This window comes from Trichosurus vulpecula, chromosome 2, assembly GCF_011100635.1.
Source record: "Trichosurus vulpecula isolate mTriVul1 chromosome 2, mTriVul1.pri, whole genome shotgun sequence".
NCBI classification, from domain to species: Eukaryota; Metazoa; Chordata; class Mammalia; order Diprotodontia; family Phalangeridae; genus Trichosurus; species Trichosurus vulpecula.
In genome coordinates, this window is record NC_050574.1 from 71,306,927 (window position 1) to 71,334,790 (window position 27,864).

The 27,864-nt window shown below is 40.0% G+C and overlaps 1 protein-coding gene across 2 annotated transcripts in view; it reads left to right on the forward strand.

The window, feature by feature from the left end:
• PTP4A2 (protein tyrosine phosphatase 4A2) overlaps positions 1–26,036 on the forward strand; it is a 43,656-nt gene extending 17,620 nt beyond the window's left edge. For both annotated transcript variants that reach the window (XM_036747948.1, XM_036747947.1), the window contains exons 2-6: positions 5,050–5,786; positions 7,205–7,297; positions 20,775–20,905; positions 22,403–22,477; positions 23,543–26,036. In XM_036747948.1, the coding sequence (XP_036603843.1) occupies positions 5,691–5,786; positions 7,205–7,297; positions 20,775–20,905; positions 22,403–22,477; positions 23,543–23,651 (504 nt within the window). In that variant the 5' untranslated portion in view covers positions 5,050–5,690 and the 3' untranslated portion in view covers positions 23,652–26,036. The remainder of the gene's footprint in view (positions 1–5,049; positions 5,787–7,204; positions 7,298–20,774; positions 20,906–22,402; positions 22,478–23,542) is intronic.
• Positions 26,037–27,864: the final 1,828 nt, after the last annotated feature.

A 27,864-nucleotide genomic window follows, 5' to 3' on the forward strand; every position in this document is an offset into this window, starting at 1 on the left:
ATCATTTTGGACAGATATTACCTAAACCAGGATTAGCAGCTCAAGGAGTACATGTATTGGCTGGAGTGATAGATTCGAATTATCAAAAAGAAATTGTTGTGACACTCCAGAATTTGGGTGAAAAACCTGTACAATTTGGTAGGAATGATAGGATAGTTCAAGTGATTATTATCCCCTGTGAAAAAATACCCTTTGTGAAAACTGACCCTCCTCCCAAAATAACTACTAGAGGGGCAAAAGGGGCTTGCTCCATTGATAGAATAAAGTTGGGAGCTAAGGTATGGGTAAAATGATATTCCAAAGGCTGCAGAAGTCATAGCCCATGGGAAGGACAACATTGTAACAGTTGTCTATTCAGGGGAAGATAATTACCAAATCGTACCCCTGAACCATATATTCTACCGTGAATAGGACTATAATAATAGATTCATGGACTCCAGAAGTATGGCTGATGCTGATAAACGCCACAAGTCACTCAGAGGGAAGGTGATCTTGTGTGATTAACAGGTGAAAGTTTGTATCTGGGGAAAAAGGCCTGGAGGGCAATCCTAGTCTTCATGGATGGGACCCTTCTAGCTTAGTTTCCTTATTGTGTTCCCTTGGAAAAGAAACACTTCCTACCTGAGTTAGGCTATGGGATCAAATTTTTGAATAATTGGAGTCTCAGCCAGAATGGGGGTGATTTTATTTGAAGTATAATAGCCCATACTTGCTTACTCTTTTGTTCTTTGTCTTGGTCAGCCTTGTTGCTAGTTCTGTCTCCTTCAGGCTTAAGCACCCTACACTTTCAGGTGACTGCCTGTCACCTGAAGCATGTAGCATTCTTGGAATTCCTGCCAGCTTGCTAAAGAACTGACCTCTGGAATGGGCCTCTTGGGGCAGGGACAGCTCTACGTCCAATTTCAGCAAGAAGAAGCTATGGAAAGTGAGACCTTCACCCCGTACCCCAAGATTTTGCGCCCCAATCGTTCGAGGGGGGGAAATGATGATAGTGTTCTGTGTACTTATCTTGTGTTATCCTTGCTGTGTTGTTTTATTGTTACGGTATTATTGACACCCCTTTCCTGTTTAATGGATACAAAGATCTAGGGGTGGACATTTGAATTGTAAAACAAGTGTTTTAGGAATGATTGATTGAAGAGATTATCTTGCTGGGACCTAGGGGTGGGTTATGTTTGTGTTGTAAACAAATATTTGGGAATGTCACTGAATGATATGTTTTGCTTTGTTGTGAATGATATGTTTTAGTTTCCTGTGTAATTGGATCACAATGTATAATGGGTCAATGTATGTTCTAGGATACATGGCTGATTAAATTATGTATCCTAGTGTGTTGGTAAGCAAAATGGCCTTTGTTTTCTTTGAGTAACTCAGTGTATTTCATTGAGCCTTACTAGGTGCTGAGCCTCAGGCCCAAACCCCTATTAGGTGTGGGTGTGGATTGGTGACTGGGGTGGGGCCCAAGGTGGGGCTGGCTAAGGGGAGGTGCTAACTCCAGAGCCATGCCTTACTATTAAGTGTTAACCTAATCTATGTGGATGTGAACCTCCCAGGGTCCTAAGGGGAGGGGCCAACTCAAGAACCAGTCACCAGAGCCTAAGCTCTGGTCATTCAGATGACTTGACATCAAAAACTCTATAAAAGGAGAGAAGACAGCTTGAAGATTGATTTTTGTTGGAGCCAGAGACAGCTACAGCTGAAGCTGAAGATAAAGCTGAAGCAGGAGCTGCCGGTAGCAGAACCGACCCGCGTGTGGACTGAGGAGTGCTGAGCAAGGACTTGAGGCCAGTGGGTAATCTTCTTACCAGAGTGGGGAAGCATGAATATGATTTGGTTTAATGCCATCATGTTTTTCTGTGGCCTTCTGGCTACTCTTGTGAGGCGGACTTACTGGGCCTGGAAGCTCTTGAAGATATCAAAATGGGGACGCTGGTTCGTGAGTCTGCTACTTTGGAGCTTGAATAAATGCTTTAATTGTTCTGCCTTCTACTTAGGGAATTCCTTATATCCTGCGGTTCTGAACTGTTCAGACATGTATGTGATTCTCTTTGAAATCATAAATTCTGCCTTCCTAATACAAAGTCTTATTAGGGAGTTTACAGGTGCTAACCATTTGCTGAACCATGGGAGTCTCCAACTTTTGAGTTCGTCCCAGCTGTAGTAGATTGTTCATGCTCTCTTAGCGTCTTTTGGCTTTGAATTATTATGAGTTCCAAAGGTACTTGCTTTAGTTTAAATGAACTGACAGGTTGCAAAAGGTTCACCGCTGATGTGGCCAAACACTTATTTGGGGGTTTGAGGGGAGAGCAAAGAAAGGCTTAATTTTATTACCATGGGTCTATGAACACTTATAAAACACTTTCTTTTGGCATGACTTCTTGTGTTGGGGATCTCTGTGTTAAGGGAAAAAATGTCACAGTAAATTATCGTCTTTCCTGGAAGCGGTCCTTCCAGAAGGGAGTTGGAGAAGAAATATGGGAGAAAACTCGCTGTACTCCAAGCAGACAAATGCTAGTATCCAGGTAGAAAACTTAATTCTGAAGTCTTTACTTTTAAAGCTTGGCCATCAGTACAATGCAGTCTTTTTCATTGCTTTTTTTTCAACTGACAGACATGTTAACTTTTGATGATATCTGTGGTTCCAAAGGGCTTCAAAGCAGATTAGAATTTCCTTGTGTTTTGCTATGCACTATTTTGAATAGTTATTCTTATAACATAAAAAGGATGATTATACATTCACAGAGTAACTGATGAACAATTCAGGCAAATAGATGAAGAAAACTTAGACTGGCATGAAAGAGATTGTGATGAATTCCTTCTCTGGGAGGAGGCTGTTCCCCCCTTCTCCCAGCCTTTCCCTGTCATAGTTGAAGCACTTTGTTAATTCACAATTCTGGACTCACTGCCAGGAGATTCTGGGTTCTAGGAGATTGACCCTTGTTCTTCCAAGTACCTTTATGACCTTGGCCAAGTCCCTCCCTCTTAGTTTTCTTCACTTGAGGAAGGATTGGACTAAGTGATCTTTAAGGTTCTTTCCAAATCTAGGATCGTCTAATTCCATGGTCAGTATTTGAAAGACAGATCTGGTTGGATAATTTGAGATTAATGCTTTTGGTTTGTGTTAAACTTACAAATACCTGAGAAGAGTATGAGTGGTGGTATGTATGTTTACATTCTTCTTAAGTTTAGGAATTTTTTGCTTTTGCAGTGTTAGACGCTTTTAATTGGATAGGATAGTGGTATGATGACATTAAGAATGCCATTTGAGATACTGTCTTCTAAATTTAAAGAATGTTTTATTTTTGTACTTTTGTCTATGATAATAGAATCCATGCAGTTAAAACAAATCATAAATTGAGTTTGAGATTGAGTAAAGGATTAGCTTAAGTGTTTGGAGATTAGGGTTTTCCTGGACATGATGTTGAGTTACTTTGTGACTATTCCTATGAACCTTATTCTTATTTATTAATTGGGCAAAACCCATGTCTTGAGAGAGGCATCAGTGAATGGAAGGGCTGGCTTTGGAGTCAGAAATACATGGATTTAAGTCCTGCCTGTGACACATACTAGCTATGGGGTCCAGGACACTTCTTGGTGTCCCAAGCAACTTTCTTAACATTAGCAGCTAAAAATTGGAGTTTCCACATTGGAAGCTGAAACCACATCTAGATCTCCCCAGGTGGGGAAAGCTATCACCAGAGGTTGGCTTCAGGGTGATGAATTTTGGGGATATAGTAGTCGTGGCTAGGTTATTTATCGACCTAGCCTCCCATAGTTTGGCTTCTGTGTCAGTAGAGGAGCACCCGAACCAACAAAACCAAGGATCCTTGAGGAATGGGAAGTTCACTGAGGGTTTTCCACAGGGCCTTATCATAGTAGATGTGGCCCTAGGCTCTTTTCTTAAGCTCTGGATGTGCTGCATTTGCCACAGCTGGGTGCTCTTGTCCTGGAAGGGATTTTGTGAAGGACTATATGTCACATAGCAGGTTTGCCAGGGGAGGACCAGCCTAGTTAACTTTGGGGCTCATTACTAGGTGGGCTGAAGGGAGGAGAATTTTTTTTGTCCACGACTATTCTGGAAAACTGGTAGAAAGCTTGTAGATCTACCCTGGTAGTATGGTGAGGGAGATAGGAAGAAAATCAACATCCCATTAGAGGAGTTTATATTCCAGTGGGAAAACCAAACATGCCTAAGAGTACTCAAAGAAATTGAATAGTCTTAGCCAACTAAGTGTGAAAATGTCAGACCCCTGTTACAGTTATTCTGGCTTAAAATATTGGACAACTTTTCCTTTTTTTTCTTCTTTTTTTTTTGTGAAAATTCTGTTTGGGGGGAGGCTTGTGATGGAGGTGTAAAACTTCATTCTATCACTTCTATGATTTTATATTCTTGCCTCAGTGAAGTAGGAACAGAAGTAGCTAAAAGCTGGAATGGGAAAAGAAAAAGAGGTCTGATCACTGTAGTTGGGAGCCTGTGCTTATTTTGTGGGTAGTAAAAAGAGGTTTACAGTCTCAAGGATAAATATATAAATCCCTCTCCCCAGTCTTCTCGTTTTGTAATCTACTGTAAACAAATAGGAAGTATATGAACACTTGGCTTGCAAGGCCCCTGAGTAAAGGGGTGGGGTAGGGGGGAATGGTGATTGTATTTTGAAAAGAATCCATCCAAAGGTAAAATTACCTTAAGTAGTGAATTGCACATGTAAAAATTTGAGTTTCCTAAATACATTTTAATGAATAACTTCGTAAAGCAAGGTATACCTACATATGTTTTAGAATTTGTTTTCTGCAATCCAGTTACGTATATCCAGTACTCTTCTATGATTCTGTATTTATCATGGTAACTTAGAATAGTAAAGAGTACATTGTATTTATGTTGCTTTCCACTGTTAGAATGTACGGTGCAGGTAGGTAGAGACTTGGGCTTTTATATTCCCAATGCTTGTTGAATTAAATTTATTTCTTTATTCGTAGCGTTGTGTGCTCTGCTGCTGTAATGCTGTCAGCTATCTAGTTACTCACACACTTGGCCTTTTTTCTCTCCTGTAGGTTCTCTGTTGGAATTCACTCTGCACATTTATGGCGATTCTGAGCGTGCAGGCAGACTTCTGCCAGGCTCAGCACAGTGCTTTCGCTGACAAGTGAGCTTGAGGCTTCTATGTGCCATAATTAACATTGCCTTGAAGACTCCGGACACCAAGATTGGCCTAAGAAATATTTGGCATATATCTATATTTTTTTCATATTGGAAGCATATTCCCTTTAACGACTCCAGCAAAATTAAGTATCAAGAAAACACAAGTGCAGAGCGGGTCTATACTTTAACCTTGCCTCACCAGTGCCTAAATGTAGGAAAGGCCGCTGAAGTTGCAGGCAGTTGGAATTTTGGAGGTTGAAGGTAACCATCTGCAGTCATTGAGGCCCAAGTTGAATCTGAATTCCAGTGGATTCTAAATAGATCTGCTTATTCTGAAGAAACTCCTTAAGGAAGGAACAAGCTGACTAGAGAAGACACTGATCAATAATAGGCATTTTTGTGGTCTTTTTAATGTTTTCTGCTGTGAAACGTTTCAAGGGTTATTGATTTTTTTCCCATTTTCGCATCTCTCTTCCTCAAACACACACCCACACAACCTACTCCCCCGTCTCACTCTTTCTCTCACACACATACACACTTTTTGTCTGCCATAATGAACCGTCCAGCCCCTGTGGAGATCTCTTATGAGAACATGCGTTTTCTGATTACCCACAATCCTACCAATGCAACACTCAACAAGTTCACAGAGGTAAGAGTGTGGTGTAGTCCACTTTGGGGATTCATTTTGCAGGTTTAAAAACCCATCATAGTGAATGCCTTTATAAAGAGGTTCTTGTACCACAAAGCTTTTTCCATCCATGAGGGACAGATGTAAGCCTTGTTTGACCTGTTTACAACATGATCGTGGCTTTTAGAGCTGGAAAAGGGCTCCCGGGAGGATTCCAGTCTCACTCAGTGTGGCCTTTTCTGGGTCTTGGTCCCAAAACAATCACTGATATTTTTCCATGTTGCAAGTAGCAATTGCCTTTTCACTCTCAGATGCCCTGGCCTGAAGTTCCCTTAAAACCCTGGACCGATCATCTGAAGCACTACCACCCAAAGATGACTCCAGAATTCAGGGGTAGTATTGGGATAGAGGTGTGGGACAGGGTATTAGTGTTTGTAGAATCTCTTCCTGTTCCTACTGAAATTAGAGCATTATTTTCATTGGCTGATTTGTTGCTTAGTTTCTGTTCTCCTTAATCTCCATGTCCTGAATACTAGGAATGTGGTTTTTCTCAGTGTAGGATTTTTTTTTATCACGAATACAACTGCCTCATGATTGAGTCCTATAGCGTTCACTATAATGGGATTTTACCTGTATTTTGAAGATTTTTTTAATTGCTGATTCCATAGAGTGGTTTCAAATCTCTTGGATTTATACTCTAAAAATAGATTCCATTAACCATTTTAATAACACTATGATTTATGTAAATGATTTATGTTCCTTACAGGATATCAGTATTCTCATTTATTTATATTTGTAACTCTATACGCTCTTTTATTTGCTGTGCTTGGTATGCAGGTTGACGAGAGGCCTGTAGTGGAGTCATGGCATTTCAGTGGCCTGAGACTTTTTAGGTCTGTTTCCAGTTGTGGGTCATCCATTCAGAGATAGCAGAGGAACCTCCTCTTTGAGCTTCCCTCACCCCTTACAGCTGTTGTGGTGATGGTGGCAGAACATATTAGAGCAGGGAACCAGACTGTTATTGCACTTATGTTCCGCCAGCTTTTCTAAAGCTTAAGTAAAGTTTCAGAAAAGTGCTGTTAGAAGAAAGAGCTCTGGATTAGGAGTCAGGTGACCTGGTTTATAATCTCAGCCTCTACCACACTCGATCCATAACTCTCCGAAGTCAGGATTGTGCCCTTTTTCATCGTTAGATACTTAGCCCTGTGCCTTGCACATAGTGGGCACCTATGAAATAAATGGTCGTTGCATTGAAATGAACTGATTTGAATGTTACCAGGCAAGTAATTTCTTCCTTCTAGGCCTCGGTTCTTTCATCTATAAAATGAGCGGGCTTGATTAGATAATCTGTAGCTTTTCTTCCAGTTCTCTTTTAAACTTTTGTAGTCCTAATCTTAGATTCGGTTAGCAAATATGCTTCTATTTGTTTTTCTTTAAAGGAACTTAAGAAGTATGGTGTGACAACTTTGGTCCGCGTTTGTGATGCTACGTATGATAAAGCTCCAGTTGAAAAAGAAGGAATCCAGGTTCTAGTGAGTGTGTAGTATTTATAATTTTCCACTATTAAGCAAATATAAATACAAATATAGTATTAAATAATACATTTATACAGACCAAGTGTGTACACAGTAAAGCCAAATTAAATTGCTAAAAATTGAAGTTGATTTTTAAAAAATTGCTAATTCAGTATAGTGCCAAGAAATAATTTTTAGCAGTCTCATTTGACTCCTGGATTATTAGTAAGTTGCTAAAATTTTAATTCATCTATGCTCTAAAAAGTCCAGAATTGCAGGGTATTTTTTACCACATATATGTGAGCCAAAAGTCCCTATTTATCTCAAGAAAATGGAAATTTGCATTTTTCTTTGGATATTAATAAATGTGATATTTAACTTTCATTTCTGGGCCATTGGTTTAAATCTGACTGGAAGTAATTTCCATCAGGTATTCATAACTAGTATTTCTTCTGTAAGTACAGAATTATTCCTTTTAAATTTTTTGGTAGTTTGGGGGACAAGGGAGGATCAGAAGGCAGCTTTACCTTAGAAAGTAGTCAGCATAGATGATGACACTGTGTTAGGTCTCTGAGTAGTTGTATCATGATTAGATTTCTTAGATAACTAAATCTGACGATAAAGCATTGGTTATTACTAAACTAAACACCAGGTTCCCTTTTGCTTATCTAAATACTGATGAAAGCAATAATGTATCATCTTTTCTTTATAGATTACTTAGAATATTTATGTACATAGAAAGTGGTAAGGTAATGAAAGTGTTTTGACAGTATATGGTCACCCCTCCTGAAAATTTGTCATGTGGTCTTTTAATCTCCAGGAGGAATTAGGTTTGTCTAACAGTGGTAAAATTAATCCCTTTTATAAGCTTTCATATGTCTGATGTTAAATTTAGTTCAGTATTCCAGTGATTTCACTAATCTGGGTACTAAATGTGCCTATAATCTCTTTAGATTCTTTAGCATATGATCTTTTAAAAATTTATTTAAAAATTTTGAACTTGTGACAAAGGACATTTCCATATACATAGCAGAACACAAAAAGTATTGTTATACAAAAGTGAAAATTATTTCATACTGATTGCTTTTTTTAAAAAAGTATTTTATAAATTCTACTTTCAAAACTGTCCCTTGTAGGCTTCTTGCTATTTGGCCCTCTTTTTGGTGGGGTGGGTGGGGGAGGCATCACTGTTGTTCTGTTGCATAAATATCTCCCTGGTTTCAAACATCTTCCTCTCTACCCCGTGATTAAAAGCAGAGAGAAAAAACTACCCTTGTAACAAGTAAACATAATCAAAGAAAAACAAAGCTATGTCCAGAAATGTATGTTCCTTTCTGTACCTTCTTGAGTTCATCACCCTTTGTCAGGAGGTATATAATATGTTTTATCGCAGGCTCTCTGGAGACATTATTGGTCATTGGGTTTTTAAGTCCTTCAAAATTATTTTTCTTTATATTGATGTTTTCCTTATGAAAAATTTTTCTTTTGGTTCTAACTGACTTCACTGAATCAGATCATGTTACCCAGGATTTTCTGAAATCGTCTGTGTGGCTCATTTCTTGTGGTGCAGTAGTATTTTACTATATTCATATAGAAATTTGTTCAGATGTGCTCTAGTGGTTGGGTGCCTCCCTAAGAGTCTAGGTCTCTCACCCCCCCCTCCCCCTTCTTTTACTCAACCCTTCAGGATCAGGAAGTTTGTTTTGCTTGATGCTGTTCTCTCCCTGGTATTCTTCTTAACCTATACCTCCTTTCAATCTATACTTGTTACTCTTCGTTGACTTTTGATGTAGTTTTACACCAAACTCTATGTGAAGGTGTGGGTGTGTGTGTGCAAACATGCAGCCCTCCTTTATCTAGTTCAACCAAGAATGAGGTTCAACTGATGCCCTCACACCTTTCCCCTCAAGAATATTTGTATATATACGCTTCTTATGCATCCCAATGAAAAGAATTGGTAAATTCCACCAAATTACAAAGAAATAGCAAATTCTACCTTCTTCTTTTTACATTAGTATATTTCTTTTACCCTTCCTTTTTGTTCTTTTCTTAAAATCCTCAGAACAGACTCACTCTACCTCTAGAACCTCTCTCTCTTTCTTTCCCCTCTCTCCCTTCTTTTGAAGATACTAAGGTTTTAAAGGGATACTCTTTTCCCCCTCTGAGTGTTGCCTTTTTACTCTGGTTGTTCCCTTGGGCTTTCAGGGTTTCCACCCTGGGGCTTTCTGACCTCTGTACGCTTTTGCTATCTCTAAATACAGCCTTGCAGTCTATAGTGTCTTAGTTGGTTGCTCTGGAAAACTAAGCTTGGCTGCCTGCCCTGGTACTGTTGGCAGGCCCCTTTATCCTCTTGTCCATGGGCTTCTGGCTGGTGTTTTGTATGGTTCTTAGGTGGAAAAAGTCACTTATTGTAGTTTCTTATTGGATTTCCTGATCCTTTTCAGTCTGTTGAAAATTTTAGGGTTTTACCATTTTAGCTATGTGGTAGTTGGACAGTCTGCCTCTGTTCAGGGTGCTGTCTCAGCCAGAAGTCCTCAGTGTTATTCTGAGTTGCCATTACTGAAAGAGGCACCCTTCATTCCACTAAGCTAGGCTGGTCCTCTCATGGGAAGAATCCCATGAGGAATCACAAAATCTTATTGGGCCTCTTCTTCTTCTTTTTCTTTTTTGGAGGAGGGGATGACACAGGGCAGTCGGGGTTAAGTGACTTGCCCAGGGTCACACAGCTAGTAAGTGACAAGTGTCTTGAGAAGACTCAGGTCCTCCCGACTCTAGGGCCAGTGCTCCATTCACTGCAGCACCTAGCTGTCCCTTGGGCTTCTTCTTAAAGCCTTTCTAGTTGAGTGTGGGGCCTATGAAAGCTTTGAGCTCCCAGGATTACCTCTGTCCCATGGTTACACATCAGAAGAGACTTCAGTGGAGGATTTACTAAGGATTTACACTGTGTATAGAGAATGCCTTTTCTGCCTTTGCATGGGTGAACCCCTTCATCCCTCACATACCTGGAACACACTTTTCCACCTCTTAGAATTTCTAGCTTTTTTCATAGCACAGCTCAGTTGCTATCTCCTATAAGTGGCCTTCATTGATCTACATTCCTCCTCCTCCACCCATCTTGCTTAGTGCTTTCTCTCTTCATGAAATTACTTTGTATAACTTTGTCTGTATTTTGTGTTTACTTATCTGTGTTTTGCATGGAGTAACTACTTAATGTTTGTCGAATTGAATTGCAGATAAGTAGATTTCTTATGTATTTAAAATTAGTATGTTTACATTCAAGACTTCATTTTTGAGAATTGAACACAATCTCTTTAAAATTTATTGTGATAGTAGCTCACATTTATATAGGTCTATAATTTTCATAAAGCCCTTTAATTACCGTAACACATAGTGTATAGCAAGTATAAGTGTTAATATCCACAGTTTACAGATGAGGAAACGGAGGTTCATTGAAGTAAAATGATTTACTCAGGGTCACTAAGCTAGTAAATTTCAGAGCCTGAATTTCATTTCAGGTGTTTATTGATTCCAGGTTCAGTATTTGTTTGGCCATACCATATTCCGTCTAATTTTTGTTAGAATAAGCAAGATTCTGAAATCACCACTAGGATACTTCGTTACTTAATTAGCCCCAAATACACTTTTTTCCATCATTCAAAAAAGAATGTAGCTTTAACAGCTTAGCAGAACCCTTTGATTTTTTCTATTCTCCATCTCTCGCATCTGCCCTCAGATAGCTACCACCTCAGTTCAGGCTTTCTTAATTGGACCTTCAGGCTCTAGTCTCTCCTCCAATTCGTCCTTCACACAGTTTCCAGAATATCTTTCTAAGGCACACCTCTGGCCGTGTTATTCACTTTCCCAAAGCAAACCTTCAGGGGCAGCTAGGTAGCGCAGTGGATAGAGCACTAGCCCTGGAGTGGAGAGGACCTGAGCTACAAATTCAGCATCAAACACTTACCAGTTGTGTGACCCTGCGCAAGTCACTTAAACGCCGATTGCCTCCCCAAAAACAAAGAACCAACCTGCAGTGGCCCCTTATTTCTTCTAGGATAAAACACAAACTTCCTATTGCTCATTTAAGGTCCCATACAGTCTGGTTTCATCCTACCTTTCTCACCATCTTGTTTCATGTCCCACTTCATGCACTCTACATTCCAGCTAAACTGGACAGTTAGCTGTTTCCCTGAACCGGAAATTCCATCACCCTCCCCTGTACCCGGAAGGAACTTCTGTCTTTCAGAATTCTTCTTATGTCAGAGCTTACATGGGTCCCAGTTAACCAACAAGTAAGTTCTGTATTTCTCAAGTGCCTGTTCTGTGCCAGAACTTGGCTAGTTACTGGTGATTCAGAGATAAAAACAGTTGCCCTTGCCCCTAAGAAGTCTGCTCTGTAAGGAAAAGTAACATGTATAAGTAAATGCAAAACGTGTTCAAAGTCAATACAAGGCAGTAGGGGAAGGACTTTCTTCTGTGGCAAGGAGGCTTGGCAGAGTCCTTGTATAGAAAGGGCTTGAATGGAGTTTTAAAGGAAACCAGGGGTGCTGAGAGACGGAGAGGGGATTGGAGCCAGCCTCTGCAGAGGTACTGAGATGTTATAAAGGAGGAACCGCAGATAGGCCAGTTTGACTGGAATGCAGAATGTATGTGAAAGGGAGTAGTATGTACTAAGTCTGTGAAGGTGGGCTGCAATCAGATTGTGAAGATCTTAGAATGGGGAGCCATTGGGGCTTTTTGAGCAGGTGAGTGACATGGGTCTTTCTGTACTTATGGAATGTCACTTTGGCAGCTTTGTGAAAGGTGGTAGGTCAGAATGAGAAGAGGTGAGCTAGGGAGACCAATTAGGGAACTGTTCCATAGTATGGATGGGAGTCAGCCAGCTAGCATTTATTAAGTGTCCCAGGCACTATGCTAAGTGCTGGGGATACAAAGAAAAGCAAAAACAAACAAAAAACCAGTCTCTGCTCTAGGAGCTCATAGTCTGATAGGGGAGACACTATATGAATTATTATATACAAACAAGATAAATACAAGATAAAATTGGGGAAGCAACTAATATTAAGGAGGACTGGGAAAGGCTTCTTGCAAAAGGTGGGACTTCAGTGGAGGCTTGAAGAAAGCCAGGAAGCTGGGGGGCAGAGATGAGGAGGGAGATGGAGTATTGTATGCAAGAGGCCACTTTGCTGGATTGCACAGGATGATGCAAGGATTAAGGTGCAAGAAAAGTGTAAAAGTGGGAGGGGGCCAGGTTCTGAGGGGCTTGAAAAGGATTGAATAGGATTTTTTATTTAATTTCAGAGGCAATAGGGAGCTATGAGTCTTTATTGAATAGGGAAGTAACCCAGTTAGACTTCACTTTTGAAAGATTTGACAACTGAGTAGAGGATGGACTAAAATGAGGAGAAGCTTGAGGCAGGAGGACAGACCAGCAGGCTGCTTTAGTGATGTAGGCATAGGGGGCTAGGGTCTGCCCCAAGGTGTTGGCAGGGTCAGAAGAGGAAAGGGTGTATAGGAAAGTTGTATTTCTGTTGAGGGCAAAAAGTCTAAATTGTTATCTTAGATTCCTCACCATTATTCACCCCATATTCTGGGATGGGCCTGAATCAAGCTAGTACCCTGATGGCTTATGTTTGATATTGGAAAGAAATGAGGCACTCGTAGGACATTCAGTCGTAAGTAAAAGATTTATTTAGCTATGCAGAAGGATACTCAAGAAGCATATGCTTTGAGAGCCTAAGCTGTTTGGCTTAGTGAAGTTCTCCTGCCAGTGAAGCATCCCAGCACACTTTGAGAGCTCTTTTTGTATCAGGCAACCAGGAGATGGTGGCAGTAGCCCTGAGCCTCTAGTCTTGTGAGCCAGTCAAGCCTTGAGGATGGTTTTAATGTCTTTTAAAGAAAAACTGTCATAACTTGCATAGGGGCAGAGGAGTTAGGATATTGCTCCTACCACACCGCACATAGTTATATAGCACCTATTATATGCCAGCCACTGTGCTTTTGGGAGGTATTATTCGAATCACTTCATGCCTGGAAAATCACAATTGGCTGCTGGTTGGTCTCCTTGACTGAAGTCTCTCCTCATTCCAGTCCAGCCTCCACTCAGTTGTCAAATTGATCTTCCTAAAGTGGAAATATGACTATATCACCCCCACCCCCATTAAATTGTGTACGCAGCTAGTGAGTGTCTGAGGCCGGCCAGATTTGAACTCTTCTTAACTCCGGACCCACTGCTCTATCCATTGTAGCACTAGCTGCCTCTTACAGCACACAAGAGACATAGCCCAGTCTTTTACAGTTTTTATCTCCATAGCCTCTCTTGTATGTGTCCCCTTCTCCCTGCCCACAGTCACCACACTAGTTCAAACCCTCATCTCCTCTTGCCTAGATTACTGCAGTAGTATCCTGCTTTAAGCTTCTCCCCATCCTGCCCATCTTCCACATAGCCACCAAAGTGATTGTCCTAAAGTGCAAATCTAACCATGTCACTCCCCTGCTTAATGAACTCCATTGGGTCCTTATTACTTCTAGAATCAAATAGAAACTATTCTGGTATTTAAAGCTCTTCGTAGCCTGATCCTTTCCTCCCTTTCCAGTCTTCTTCCATTATCCTCTTCCACAAACTTTCAGTCTACCCTGTACTGGCCTGTTTGCTGTTATTCAGACACACAATTCAGCCCCCATCTTTGTACCGTTGCTCTGGCTAAACTCTCCCCCCATGCCTGGAATGCTTTCCTCTCACCTCCACCTCTTTCTTTCAAGACTGAATTTAATTGCTACCTTGTGTGTAGGAGGCCTTAGGTTGGGTTACCTTGTATCTTAAACATACAGACAACAGACATGTTGTCTCCTCCATTCTAATGTTAGGTTTTTGAGGGCAGGGATTGTTTGACTTTTGTCTTTGTATCCTCACACTTAGGGCAGTGTTTATTTGATTTTGCATTCACTGTTTGTCGGTTGATTGACCCGAGGACAGATGCTGTTCTGTCTTTATGTTCCCACTGTAACAGAGTAATTGACCTGTAATATAGGTGGGTGACAAGTGATGGTCGAATTAAAGTTAAATGAAGATATTTCTCTCTATATATAGATATATGTTTATGTATATAGATATGTGTGTGTTTATATGAAGTAAAAATAAGATTTATTGCCTAAAATAATGAGTACAATCATACTCTAGTGATTACATAAAATTAAAAAGTTTTTGCACAAACAAAACCAATACAGCTAAAATTAGAAGAGAAGCAGGTAGTTGGGGCGGAAAGTATTTGCATCAAGGTTTTTTGATAAGATATCTTATTTCTAAGATAGAACTAAATTTGTAAGAATAAAAGCCATTTTGTAATAAGTGGTCAAAGGATAGGTAGTTTTCAGAGTAAGAAGTCCAAGCTATCAGTTAGCCACATTAAAAAAGTTCTAAATTGGCCAGATGACAGAAAAAAAAAATGACAAATGTTGGAGTCTGTGGAATTTACTACTGGTGGAACTGTTCACACATTCTGGAAAAGTTTGAAATTTTACCCCAAAAGCTATTAATTACATTAACCCAGGCTTACCACTAATAGATCCATACCCCAAAGAGATCCAAGAAAGAGAAAAAAGACCAATATGTACAAAAATATTTTATAGCACTTCTTTTTGTGGTGGCAAAGAATTGGAGATGGGTGAGATGCAATTGGGGACAGTGGCAGAACCAGTTGTGGTACGTGAATGTGATAGAATACTATCATCTTGTGAGAAATGATGAAAAAGATGCTTTCAGAAAAACCTGGGAAGATTTATATGAACTGATGTGAACAGAACCAGGAGAGCAATTTTATTTTTTCCAGTTACATGTAAAGATAGTTTTCAACATTCACTTTTATAAATAAGATTTTGTGTTCCAAATTTTTTTCTTCCTCCTTCTCTACCTCTATCTCTTCCCCCCCTCCTCAAGACAGCATGCAGTCTAACATAGGCTATACATGTACAATCATATTAAACATATATCCACCTTAGTCATGTTGTGAAAGAAGAATCAGAACAAAAGGGAAAAACTACAAGACAGAAAAAACAAAAAAGAGAAAATAGTATGCTTCGATTTGCATTCAGGCTCCATAGTTTTTTCTCTGGATGTGGGTAGCATTCATACTCATGAGTCTTTGAAATTGTCTTAGATCAATGTATTGCTGAGAAGAGCGAAGTCTAGCAAAGTTGGTCATCACAGCATGTGACCAACCACAATTCCAAAAGATTCTGTGATGAAACAACCTTGTGCAGGAGGCCTTAGCGTAGGTTACTTTGTATCTTCTTGTATCTTGTATCTTCCAGACAGAAGTGATGCACTTGGAATAAAGATTGAAGCATCTTTTCTGTTTCATCTTTCTTTTTTGACAAGGCTAATGGAATTCATTTTTATGAAATTAGCTTTGGTTTTCTTGCCTGTTCAATAGGTGGGGTAGGAAAGGGAAAAAATTTGGAACTACAAATAAAATTGCAAAATAGAAAGAAAAGAAAAAGAAAATTAAAATGATTATGATATTTGATATTTAGTTAAGCATTCTTCGAACAGTTTTCTGTGATAGTTTCTAGATTTCTGTGGAAAAGGTTGATGGTAGCAAAGTTTTCTCCATCAGGTATTGAATATAAAATTATGTATCAGTACTTAATATATGACAGTTTAAAAATTAAACATGTAATTTTATTTTTCCCCCAAATATCTAGATAAGTTAAAAATTTACACATATACCTATGCCATCCCTCAGACCAGAATATATGTATTCCAGGAGTTGGCAAACTATTGCTTTGAGGACATAGTAGCCTGTTTTTGAAAGCAAAGAATGGCTTTTACATTTTTAAATGCAATAAAACTTTATTTAAAAAATGTAAAACTATTCTTAGCTGGTAGGCCCTGTTTATGACCCCTGAATTGTATGTCAAGCTCTAAAGTATTGCATGACTAAATTAATTACCCTTCTTTAGACTAGTTTTTGACTCTAAAACTGAGATTTGCAAGTTCATTCTCTTCTGTTGTGAGTATATCTACACCAGGCAGATGGGAAATTAGCTTTTTTTTTTTTTGACAGGAGTTAGGGTGAGAAGATGGAGCTAAGAATTGATTGTAGCTCTTTTGAGTCAGTAGTTCTGGCAAACGCCATCATAAAATCAAAAGTTAACCTGATTTAAAGTGGGTGCCAGTTTACTCAAAGGTTGATGCTGACCAGTTTCTTTAGGGGGAAAAAACACATCTGTGATAGGTAAAATTAATTGCCTAATGTAAGTTGAAAAACCAAGGACATGTAGAACTAAGTTAAGAATTTCTCTCCTTTTCAAACCTAGTTGTTTCATGGTGAATCAGAAAGTAATTCATGATTTTATTAACAATGTGCTGTGCACCTCAAGGAATGTTTTCCTTCAGAGTGGTTATATAAAATTAAGTAAGATTAACCCAATAAAGAATTCTTCAGATTTGTGATATACTGGGATAGGATGAAGATAATTTCAAATATGATGATCTAAGGTTCAGAGGTTATTAAATTGTGACTTTAATGGGGAGAAAATGCTTTGATGTTTTTATGGAAACTGCTTCAGAAGAGAAGTGTGCAAGTATACCATGTTTCATGTTGCCATTTAAGTATATTTTGGGTACTAGTGCAGAAAGTGAACCAAGATGGAGGGTGTGGTAGCATGGCTGCATACAGTTCAAATTCTAGAAGAATAGAATGTGTTCAGCTAATTCTGACAGCCTTAATTATGGGAAGCAGCTGACAGCTTGAATTGTAATGTGCCAGCCTGGCTAATAGGCTAAACCGAAGGGTCCTGGTGGTGATGGGACTGAGTGCAGTTTGAATCTCGATGGCCTGTCACTTTTTGGTTTGCATCTGCCTTTTTGTGTTTTGTCCTTGGAGAGTCCTTAGGAATACCATACTTTTTTTCTGCCTCTCAGGGGTAGCATCTCAGTGTCCGTTATTCTCCTTGAAGAGTAATAATAGTTGAGTGTCAACTGATCAGTCATCCAAACAGATGCTCATTGAGTACCTCCTTAAATTCTAGGTGGGGTGCTGGTGCTGGTGCTACCATCCTAGCCCTCAAAGAGCTTTTGGTCTATAAACACACAATAGTTTCAGAGTTCGGAGGTTGGCAATCAAGAAAGACCTCTGGTAGGAGCTAGGACTTGGCTGGTCTGTGAAAAAGAGTTTATAATGAAGAGTAATTTGTAATAAGCCCAGAAAGGTAGAATGGAACCAGTTTGTGAAGGACTTAAATTGCCAAGCAGAAGATTTGGCAGTAAGCATTGGAGCTTTTTGAGCTGAAGAGAGACCTGAGTCTGACCTCTGCTTTTGGAATATTAATTTGGCAACTGTGTGGAAATTGAATGTAGAATGGAGAGACTTGAGATAGGGAGACCAATTAGGAGGCTTGTTGGAGTGGTCTAAAAGCTTACTAATAATGATGATGATGATGATAGAGCAGCTTGGTGGCACCATGGTACACAGAGTGCTGGGCCTGGAGTCAGGAAGACTTATCTTCCTGAGTTCAAATTCAGCTTCAGACACTTATTAGCTGTGTGACCCTGGGCAAGTCATTTAACACTGTTGGCCCCAATTTCCTCATCTGTCAAATGAGTTGGAGAAGGAAATGGCAAACCGCTCCAGTATCTCTGCCGAGAAAACTTCCAGTGAGGTCAGAGTTGAATAAGACTGAAATGACCCCAGCAACAACAGTAATAATAGCATTTATATTACGAAGTGCTTTACTTATATGATCTCGTTGGATTATCACGGAAACCCCGGAGTCAGGTGAGGTCTTGTTGGCTGAGAGAGGTTGGAGTGACTTGCCTTAGGCCGCACCGAGGCAGTGCCTGAGGCAGGTTTTGAATTCGGGTCTTCCTGATTTAAAGTCCAACAACTGTATGGCAATTATGCCACCCAGATGAATCCCAAAGTACTTTAAATTTTACCAAGCACTTCATAAACTTTATCACACTTGATCCTCACAACAGTCCTATGAAGTATTTCACTCAGCATTTATTAAATATCTACTTTATGCCAGTCACTGTGTAGTTTGGAGATATAGAGACAAAAGCAGAGCAGTCTTTGCCCTTAGGTTCTTTTTAAAAAAGAAATTGTTTTTGCCTAATTGCCTACATTCTCCACTGTGTGGTCCCCCACTACTCCCATCCCTCTTTCCTCCCACAGAGTCATGTCTTACAATTATGAATACAAACAGGAAGAAAAAAGTTCACCTGATCTAACCATTAGTTGAAAAAGTATGATATTATATTATACCTGAGGTTCCCCAGTTCTATAAAAGAAGCAGGGGGAGTTAGTTTTTCTTTATTTTTTTTGGAGGGGGGAAGGCAGGGCAGTTGGGGTTAAGTGACTTGCCCAAGGTCACACAGCTAATAAGTGTCAGGTGTCTGAGGCCCAATTTGAACTCATGTCCTCTTGGCTCCAGGGCTGGTGCTCTACTCTCTGCCCCACCTAGCTGTCCCAGGAGTTAATTTTTCATATCAAAGAGTTTACCTCCTAACTGGGAGACAACATGCACTTCTATAGGTTTGCCAAGATTGTGGGGGAAGAGGGTGATCATTCTCAGATAATAGAACCAGGGAGGCGTAATGCAGAAGACAGCTCCTGAGGCCAGCTGTGAAGGAAGCAAGGAATTCTGTGAGATGATGGTTAGAAAGGGTGCAAGCTGTAGGCCTGGGAGACAGCTAGCCAGGGCCCAGAGACAGGAGAGGTTGTGTTGTGTGTGGGCATTTTGGCTGTACCAGACATAGTATATAGTGTGCAGAGAGGAGTGTGTGAGTCTGGCAAAGAAGGCTATGGCCAGGTTGTGAAGAGCTTTAGATGCCAAACCAAGGCATTTCTGTTTGATCCTAGAGAGCTCTGGCAGCCCCTCCAGTAATCCAGGCAAGTTGTTATGAGGGCTGAATGACTAGAAACCTGGGAGCAGATGGGGGAAATGTTGTGGAAGTAAAAACAAAGTTTAATTTGATTGATTATATATATATATACATATATATACACACACACACACACATATGTATATATATTATATATACGTATATATATATGTATATACGTATATGTATATACGTATATACATATATGTATATATGTATGTGTATATATATATATATATATATATATATATTGATTAGGTATGTGGGGTGAATGAGAATAAGGGATTGGTGATGACATCCTTTGTGAGTCTGAGTGACCAGAAGTGATGGTGGAGCCCCAGACAGAAAAGGCAAATACATGTATTGTTATCCCCATTTTGCCTGTAGTCACACAGCTGGTGTCAGAGGTAGGATTTGAATTCTGATCTCTCTTGGCTCATTAGTCCAGCACTATTTCTATGACACTGAGACCATGCTGCCCTTTCAGTAGGAAGACACCGTAGTATAGTAGAAGGAGTATTTGGAGTCAAAGGCCTGGATTTGCATGTCGCTTGAGTAGATAAGTGACTTGGGACAAATTCCTTTTACGTCTGTCCATTTTATTTAGTTTCCTCATCTATATCTTTAAACTTTACAGTGATGTTTTGGGGATCGAATGAAATGTCTGTAAAGTGGTCTGTAAACCTTAAAGGACTTTATAAATGCTGACTGTTGTTCCTAGAGACAAGGAGAGGCTTCCTGGAATGGTAATCCTACTTTTTCTATTAAAACTGCCATGCTTTGTTTTTCAGGGCTCTTTCCTACCAGATAGGAAGGAGACTTAGACCCTGACTCTGACTCATCCTGTGTGTTTGCTGGAGGCTCTTAATTGAAACCAGGACAGAACTGAGTCAAGATCCAAAAGGGAATGGACCATTGAGAATTGTCCTCTCTTTGCACAGGATCCCACCATGTGGCTGTCCTCTGCTTATGAAGTGCAGTTCAGGCAGGGTTTTGCAGACATTTGGCACTTTTCCTCTTCTGTGAGGGCAGATCATGATGGCAGTGTGTTTCAGTTAGAGCTGTTGACCCACTGGAGATTTCAGAATAGTACAGATGAGGCCTGTTTTCATGACTTAGAGAAGTCTGAGGGTGATACTTCAAGATATTTGCAGACATATGATTCTGTTTGCTCAATAGATTTCTACATGTATACCATTTTAAAGTCATTGGCATATTTTCTCCTTTTTTACTTTTTCTTGGATTTAATTGTAATGCAAATGTCTAATTAAATTACTGTTGAACTCTTAGTATGTTTAATGAAATACCAGATTTTAATTTTTTTGTAAAGTCTGTATTATAAAACTCTGGTGAAGTAACTTGTACCAGATAAAATTAGATGCATAGAGATTGATTGTTATGATACATTGAGGTTAATTTATTTGGGTAGATTTGGATACCTTTTGTAATTTAGATGGGACCATTTTCTAGCAGGGATCAAGAATATGCATGAAAAGAATGATTTTTAATGTACTAGCCAGGCTTTCCCTGTTCACAGTTGTGTGTACACTATCTATAATATTCTTTCAGGAGAAACTCAATTTAATGTACTGGTTTTTTGTTACTTCCAAGGACTGGCCATTTGATGATGGAGCGCCACCTCCTAATCAGATAGTAGATGATTGGCTAAACCTATTAAAAAGCAAATTTCGAGAAGAGCCGGGTTGCTGTGTTGCTGTGCACTGTGTTGCAGGGCTGGGAAGGTAAGCACTTAACTGTTATTCAGTGGATGCATTAGCACGCTGAGGTAAATCAGCTGAAGATTTCAGTTTGTCAGGAATTGGCATTTATTATGCTAAGTAATGGGCAGCTGGTTGATGTAGTGGATAGAACACCAGGCCTGGAGATAGGATGACCCGAGTTGAAATCTGGCTCAGACTGAGCGACCCTGGGCAAGTCATTTAGCCATGTCTGCTTCAGTTTCCTCATCTGTAAAATGAGCTGGAGAAGGAAATGGCAAAACCATTCCATGGGGTCCCAAAGAGTTGGACATGACTGAAACGACTGAACATGGACAGTGACACTAAAAATACTAAATTGCCCTGAAGAAAGGAAAATGAGAGTAAAGGCTGGTAATGATGTTGTATCTATTTGGGTTCAACTTTTTGTGTTGGTTTTTTTTTTTTTTTGCCTGCTACAGTTGATCTTGGTATTATATTTGATATATTAGGTGCTTTGTTGGTGATATCAGTTTAATATAATTACCTTATATCTCAGAATTAAAAACGTCGAAGATTCCCAGCATTCCCTTCCCCTTGACTTTTCCAAGTAATTAAATATTCAACTTATTATGCTATGCAGTTATTACTGTTTTTGAGTTAAAGGTTTGCATCACATTCTTAAAGATGATTATTTTTGCCTTTAAACGAAGAAGCTATAAGAGAATGGATAGTTTTATTTTAATCTCCCCAAAGAGATTTATGAAGATGAGTGACTGTTATGATTTAAAAGCCTTTTTCCTTTTACAGTATCCAAAAATGCATTGCACCTTTTGGGTCAGCAGATTAAGCTGCCTATTTATGATAAGAACTTGGACTCAGAATATTAGTTGAAACTATTTTTGCCTCGAGATAAAGGTGACTCAGGCTTAGTTCTTTTCAGACCCTAGACTTGCTTGTCCTTGCCTTTCAGCAGCTTAGAAAGCAGTTCCTGTTGTGTCTTCTGAAGCTGAGGGGGGCTTTCCAGATCAGTTCTGGGCATTTTGGTGTCTGCTCTGTGCTCATAATCTAGGATGGCCATTGGTAGCCTGTGTTGGATTTAAAGGAGTAACCTTGGGAGTTGTTTCCAATTACCAATCCTAGTATTCTCTCCCTAAGCTCAGAAAAAAAGATTATAGCAATTTTGGGGCATCCAGTAAGGGAAAATATTAACACCATCCTGGAAATGAGAACTTAGAAAGCACTCTTGCAAGATTAGATAATGTATTTGGTTCTTTTGCTGTGATAATGGCCGGGGCCAGAATTTGACGTTTTGGATGGCAGACCTAGAGAGCTTTCAGATATAAATAATGAAATTCAAACAAAGATCTTTTGACATAACCTTAAATTTAGTCCTTTACTAAGAAGAAATTGTAATGGAGAGATACTATGCAATACTTAGGAAAAAAGGTGCCCCTCCTTTACTAAGTATGACAATCTGTGTCTAGAAATCCTTTAACCCAAAAGATTTGTGGGTATTTACTGATTGGTTTCTTTTTGCAGGGCACCTGTGCTGGTTGCACTTGCTTTGATTGAATGCGGAATGAAGTATGAAGATGCAGTTCAGTTTATACGACAGTAAGTATAGAATTGCGTGTTCAGCAAGCCTGTGGTGCAGAGCATTACGGGAGGCTCATGGTCCTGTCTGCTGAGCACCTTGATGGGCTAAGGAGAGGTGGAAGAAAGAAAGATTTCATTTACAGTGCCTATTGAGTCTTTTAGGTCTTTGGCCTAAAAAACCTGGGCTGGCAAAGAGAGACAATCCATTTCTCAAAGGCGACACTGTCCTCAAGGATTTGTGGACTTTCTAAGTTGTGTGGCGAATTCAGATATCATGTGATTGAATGAAGAGAAGCAGCATAGATAAGTAGTGAGGGTCATTCAGGCTCCAACAAGGCTTGTGATAACCTAGAAACTGACCCTGACTCTTATACTGTTATGAATAAATAAGAAACTATGTATGAAGAATTGTTTAATTTCTTTGTGATATTGTATTAATAGTCAATACTTGATTATTCTTGCCCGAAGTTAGGGTGGTAACAACCTATAGATTATGTTAGGACCTAAGTTTTGTTTCACAATTTAGCATGCTGGCCAGAAATGTTGGCATCCACCATTGTGCCCATTTTCAAAAGAGCCACCCCCTTAGAAGAGCAAACCAGGGATCCTGAAATGTGTCTTAGTGTTTGCCAGATGGGTATCTTCTCAGAAGACACTCCCTATTCCTGTCTTCAAGCATTGCTCTTCCTTCCCCATTCTTCAATGGATATTGCTATTGGAAAAAAATACCCAGCATACCAGCTTATAAGATAATGAAGTAACACATTACTCTCGTGGGCAAAAGTTACTTTCTTAAACGTCTTAAGATATGCCATTCTGATCTTAGTGTAGCCATTGGTGTGGCACAGCCCACAGAGAGTGGAAGGAAATTTTTTCCATTCCTTCTACTTGGGGGAGGGGGGGCATAATATTTCATTGCAGACCTTTTCTGTTTTGAGGTGATATCCCATGAGAAAGGAGGTAGGTTTTAGTAGTCTTGAGTTTTAGGATGGCCTTGGGCTGAAAACAGCAACAACAACATATTTAGCTTAATTAGTAAGGAAGAATTTTACACGAATTAAGTTGTGGTTTTTCTATTTTCAGAAAAAGAAGGGGAGCATTCAATTCCAAACAGCTGCTTTACCTTGAGAAGTACCGACCTAAGATGCGATTACGCTTCAGAGATACCAATGGGCATTGCTGTGTTCAGTAGAGAAAAAGCTGAATTTGATTTTTTTTTTATGTGTGTGTGTGTGTGGGGACTTTTGGTACCTGGAAATGTGAATCTGGAATCTAACTATGTCATCAAAGTAGTGATGGGAGTCAGTGCTCCTCAACCTCTGTCCAAATGTTTAAAAAAAAAACCCTCTATAACGTGAATAACAAAAAGTTTAAAGAGAGAGAGGGGAAAAAAGGATGAATTCAGTGAAGGATGATTTTCTCCCAATGTTGCAGTTTGAATTTCTGCCAGGAGTGAATCATTTCTAAACCTCCTGTATTTTTTAACTTTTTTCAAAATGGGGTCTCTAAGGAAAACCAGCAGAACATTGGCCTGTGCAAAAACCATCCATTTGGGGAACACACCTGACAGTTAGGCCTGGCCCATCCACCTCCTTGTGGCATTTCCTCTCTGGTTATCTTTCCCTTGCCGTGTGTGTGTGTGCACTCAAGTGCATGTGTGTTTGTGTGTGGACAGAGGCTAGGAGGAGCCCTGGTTGCTTGGGTGTGTACAGTCTGACAGCCTTAAGCCCAACTGGGCACTTTTAGAAATAACAGTGGCATTTGTGTTCTGTGGCCCAGGCGATTGGTTCTTAGTCTTGAATAATAAGGAGATGTTCTTTTTAGTCTTTATTTTCTTTAAAATTCAACCTACCATTAGGCAGAGCAGCCAAGGAACCCTTTTTGTGGGGAGGGGTGGTTTGAAGGTTGGGTTTTTTTGTTTTGTGTTGGATTTTGTTTTTGTTTTTGTAATTGAGGTGGGGGTAGTATTAAGAGGAGTATATCTTCTGTTATGTGTGCATTCATACTTGTCCAAAGAACTTAGCTGAGAGATGAACTCTTTCTTTTATTGCCTAAGTAAGAATATGGAGCAAAAGCTAAGTGGATTGTGGGAAGATGAACTTTTTAACTAGATGGGAGGAAAGGCCTTCCTCTTCCAGGTCAGACTGGTCCTCTTCTTAGAGAGGCCCTTCCAGGCACGGAGTTAGCGTACTTTTTTCCTACCCATTACAGACATGCCAGCTGTAGCCATTATTCAGACTTGGTATCAGACAATGTTAGAGCCCACCAATGGTTTGAAATGCCTGTTTCAGGACTAGTTTGTGTATTGTGGGTGTTTTCATGGATAGTCAGTAGACAGTCCACAGTTGTGGACTTGAGAATAAATAAATGCCTGGTGTGGGTATTCCCAAACTGGCCCTTGTGTACAGTTTCAGTTTAACCACTGATTGCCTTGTTCTTTTCTTACTCAATTTTTTTTTGAGATTAAAATCACTGGTTCAAAACCAACAATGCCTATTGAGTATTTAGTCCACAGGCCATGGCAAGGTAGAGAAGAGACCTTAAATGAATTGGAGCCTAGGGAATCTGGAATGGGTTGCTTGTGGATCAGCGTAGAATTATTTGTACCGAGTCCTTGCTGGGTTCCATGTGCTAATCTAGACTTCCTTCTCCTTCCCAGGCAACAGTTCTAGCCAGGCTGGTTTGATAGAGCAGTGGGAGAGCCCCGATTAGGGCCCTTGTACTTTTTCACCTCAACATTGCATATGTAACATCGTTCTACTTCTGAGGCTTGAGATATAGACTTAAGGTCACCTTGTCCTGCTGTGTCTTGCTGTGCAGAGCCAAAAACTTTTCATTTGTTTAGAGCAGCTGGGTCAGTGGGAATGGACTGGCCGGTACCTTGTCTCACACTGATACCTCAGATGCCGGCTATGTGAACTGCCTCTTTTCCTGTCCCCAGAGTTCTGTTTTGATTGTTAGCTAAATGCAAAACTGCAGATTATTCTCTTTCCCCCTTCCTCCTTGCCTTGAAAACACAAAATAATGCATTTTAAATTGTTCCTAGGGTTTTAAAGTTAAAAAAAAAATGATGGTACTATCCCAAATTTATTTCAGAACATGCCAATAGATTCCTTTTAACATAGGCCTAAGATCAAAACAGTACCCCTGAAAGCTCAGACAGGACTGTCTGTTTGCTCAAAGGTTATTTCATCAATACCATAATAAGCCTCTTGCCTTTGAAAAATTTATTTTCATTGTTGCTAAGAGGTAGGGCAGTATAGTGTCCAGCAACATCAGTGCCTACCTAGTTAGGAGAACATTCCTGGTTTTGTCTAATAAGAAGGGTGTACAAGGCTATAGTCAATATTAGCCCTCTTTTTGTTTTGAACTACAGACTAATGTTAACTATTCTCAGAACTGGATTTTTTTTTTGTGAAATTAAAAAAGTTTTTCTTTTGAATTTAATGAAGTATTGCTAGCTGAAGCCAGTTTGACATGGTAAGAGAGATGTCGGACTGATTGAGAGGTGTGCAGCCTGATTCCAAACAAAACTCTGAACCCTTTTAAAGAACAATAAAACATATTTTACATGCTCTTTGCCTGGTTTTGCATTTGTTCTTCTCTTGAGTTGTCTGTGATATGTTATTCTGGGAAGGTTGTTATTTTAAAGATTTGTTCTGGGCCTCAGGCTTCAAGTGAGTAGAGATGAGATGAGTTGAGAGCCTGGTAAACAGCAAAAGATGTCGTGCAGCCCAGGTGTGAAATCTGGACAAGTTTAGCTGGACTTGGGATGCATTTGTCACATTTTCTGGTTCAGCTCTTGGGCACAATGCGACAGGAATTTGTTCAACATCTTGCCTCACTGTTTTAGAGAATTCTTTCATAGACTTTTCATAAGCATGACTACTTTCTTCAGCTCCCAAAGGACAATGAGGCCCCATAGGAATCAACTTTCCATGCCCAGGGGTTGGGGATAGTGGGGAGGGCAGGCTGTGAAAGGTCTCCATGGTTAATGGAGTAAATGGTTAGCCCCATTAAATCCAATCCTAGATTGGTTGTTTGTCCCATATCAATTTTTTTTGGTCCTTTACAGGAGCTGCTCAGATGAATGAAGTTATTTCATTCTCTGTTATGTTGTAACTTCTGGATTACAGTCAGCTGGAGTGTTCGTAGATAGACAAGATCACAAAATTCTCGGAATTGGAAGGGACCTTAGAGGTCATCTAGTCCAGTGCCCTTCCCCCAGTTTTTTTTCCTGAGTTTTTTGTTAAGCATACTGAAACCTTGGCATTTTTTTTCTGCCCTGCCTCCACAGCAGGGCAGGTGGGAGATTAGGGGAAAGGTGTAGACACTAGGTCAGGAGGCCAAAAGCAGGGTATATGGGCAGGGAGGCTTATCTGAGCCCAAGAATATTTTTCATAGAGGACACTCACCTGGGCACCTACCTCAAGGGCAATAGGAACACCTCACTGATTCTCTTTCATTCCTGCCTTACAGTAATGCCTTTTGCAGTCTGCTGGGCATGAACTCTCCCAAAGCAGATGGCAGCCCAGGCTGATTTCAGGCAACACTATTTCTCAATAAAATTTTCCTTGCACTGAACTAAAAGTCAATGTCTCTGTGATTTAGACCCATTGGTATTTGCCCTCCTTGGTGTGAGGCAGAATATCTATTACCTTTTCTACATGAGAGCTCTTGGAGATATTTAGAGGCAGGGCTCATATTATCTTCAAGAAAACTCAAGATTTTTAATTCCTCAGAAGTTTCAACTTCCATCACTGTTGTGTCCCTCTCCTATGGCTTATGAGTATTCCTCTTACAATATGGTGCCCAGAGTGGAGCTGAACACAGCATTCCAGACATGGTCTGATCAGCGTAGATTCCTGTGTTTCAACCTTATTGTGGCCATGCCCACTGAGCCCCGTGTGCCAATAGCGAGATGCCTCTCCTCACTACCTTGCCAACCTAGAGCTTGAGGGTAGCAGCAGACTACCAGGTAGATCTGCTTGGGCCATCATTTTTGAGGGGATGGCAAAAAAGGTACCTAGGATTCCTACTGGTGCTCTGGCCTTGGGAGTACCTTTGTGATAATTTGCATGCCCATTTTTAGTACAAGTTTTTGCTAATTGAGCCCCTTTGAAGAATCTAGTTGATTTCAATTGTACAAACGAGCCACGATGAAGCCTGCACCTGGCACAAACTGGGGCATTGTATTTTAACAGTTTGTATTTTGGAGTTGCCGTTACATTGCTCCTGGCTAGTTTTACACACAGGCAGTGTCACTCTAGTCCTGCTGTTGGAAGAAATTTTCAAGTGGATTTTATCTGCAGTGCATTAATGCATGGCCTAAATTCCTGCAGAAGTGTAAGATAACTAGTCTGGACATGTCTTCCTAATCATAACTGGAGCCAGGCCACTGGTGC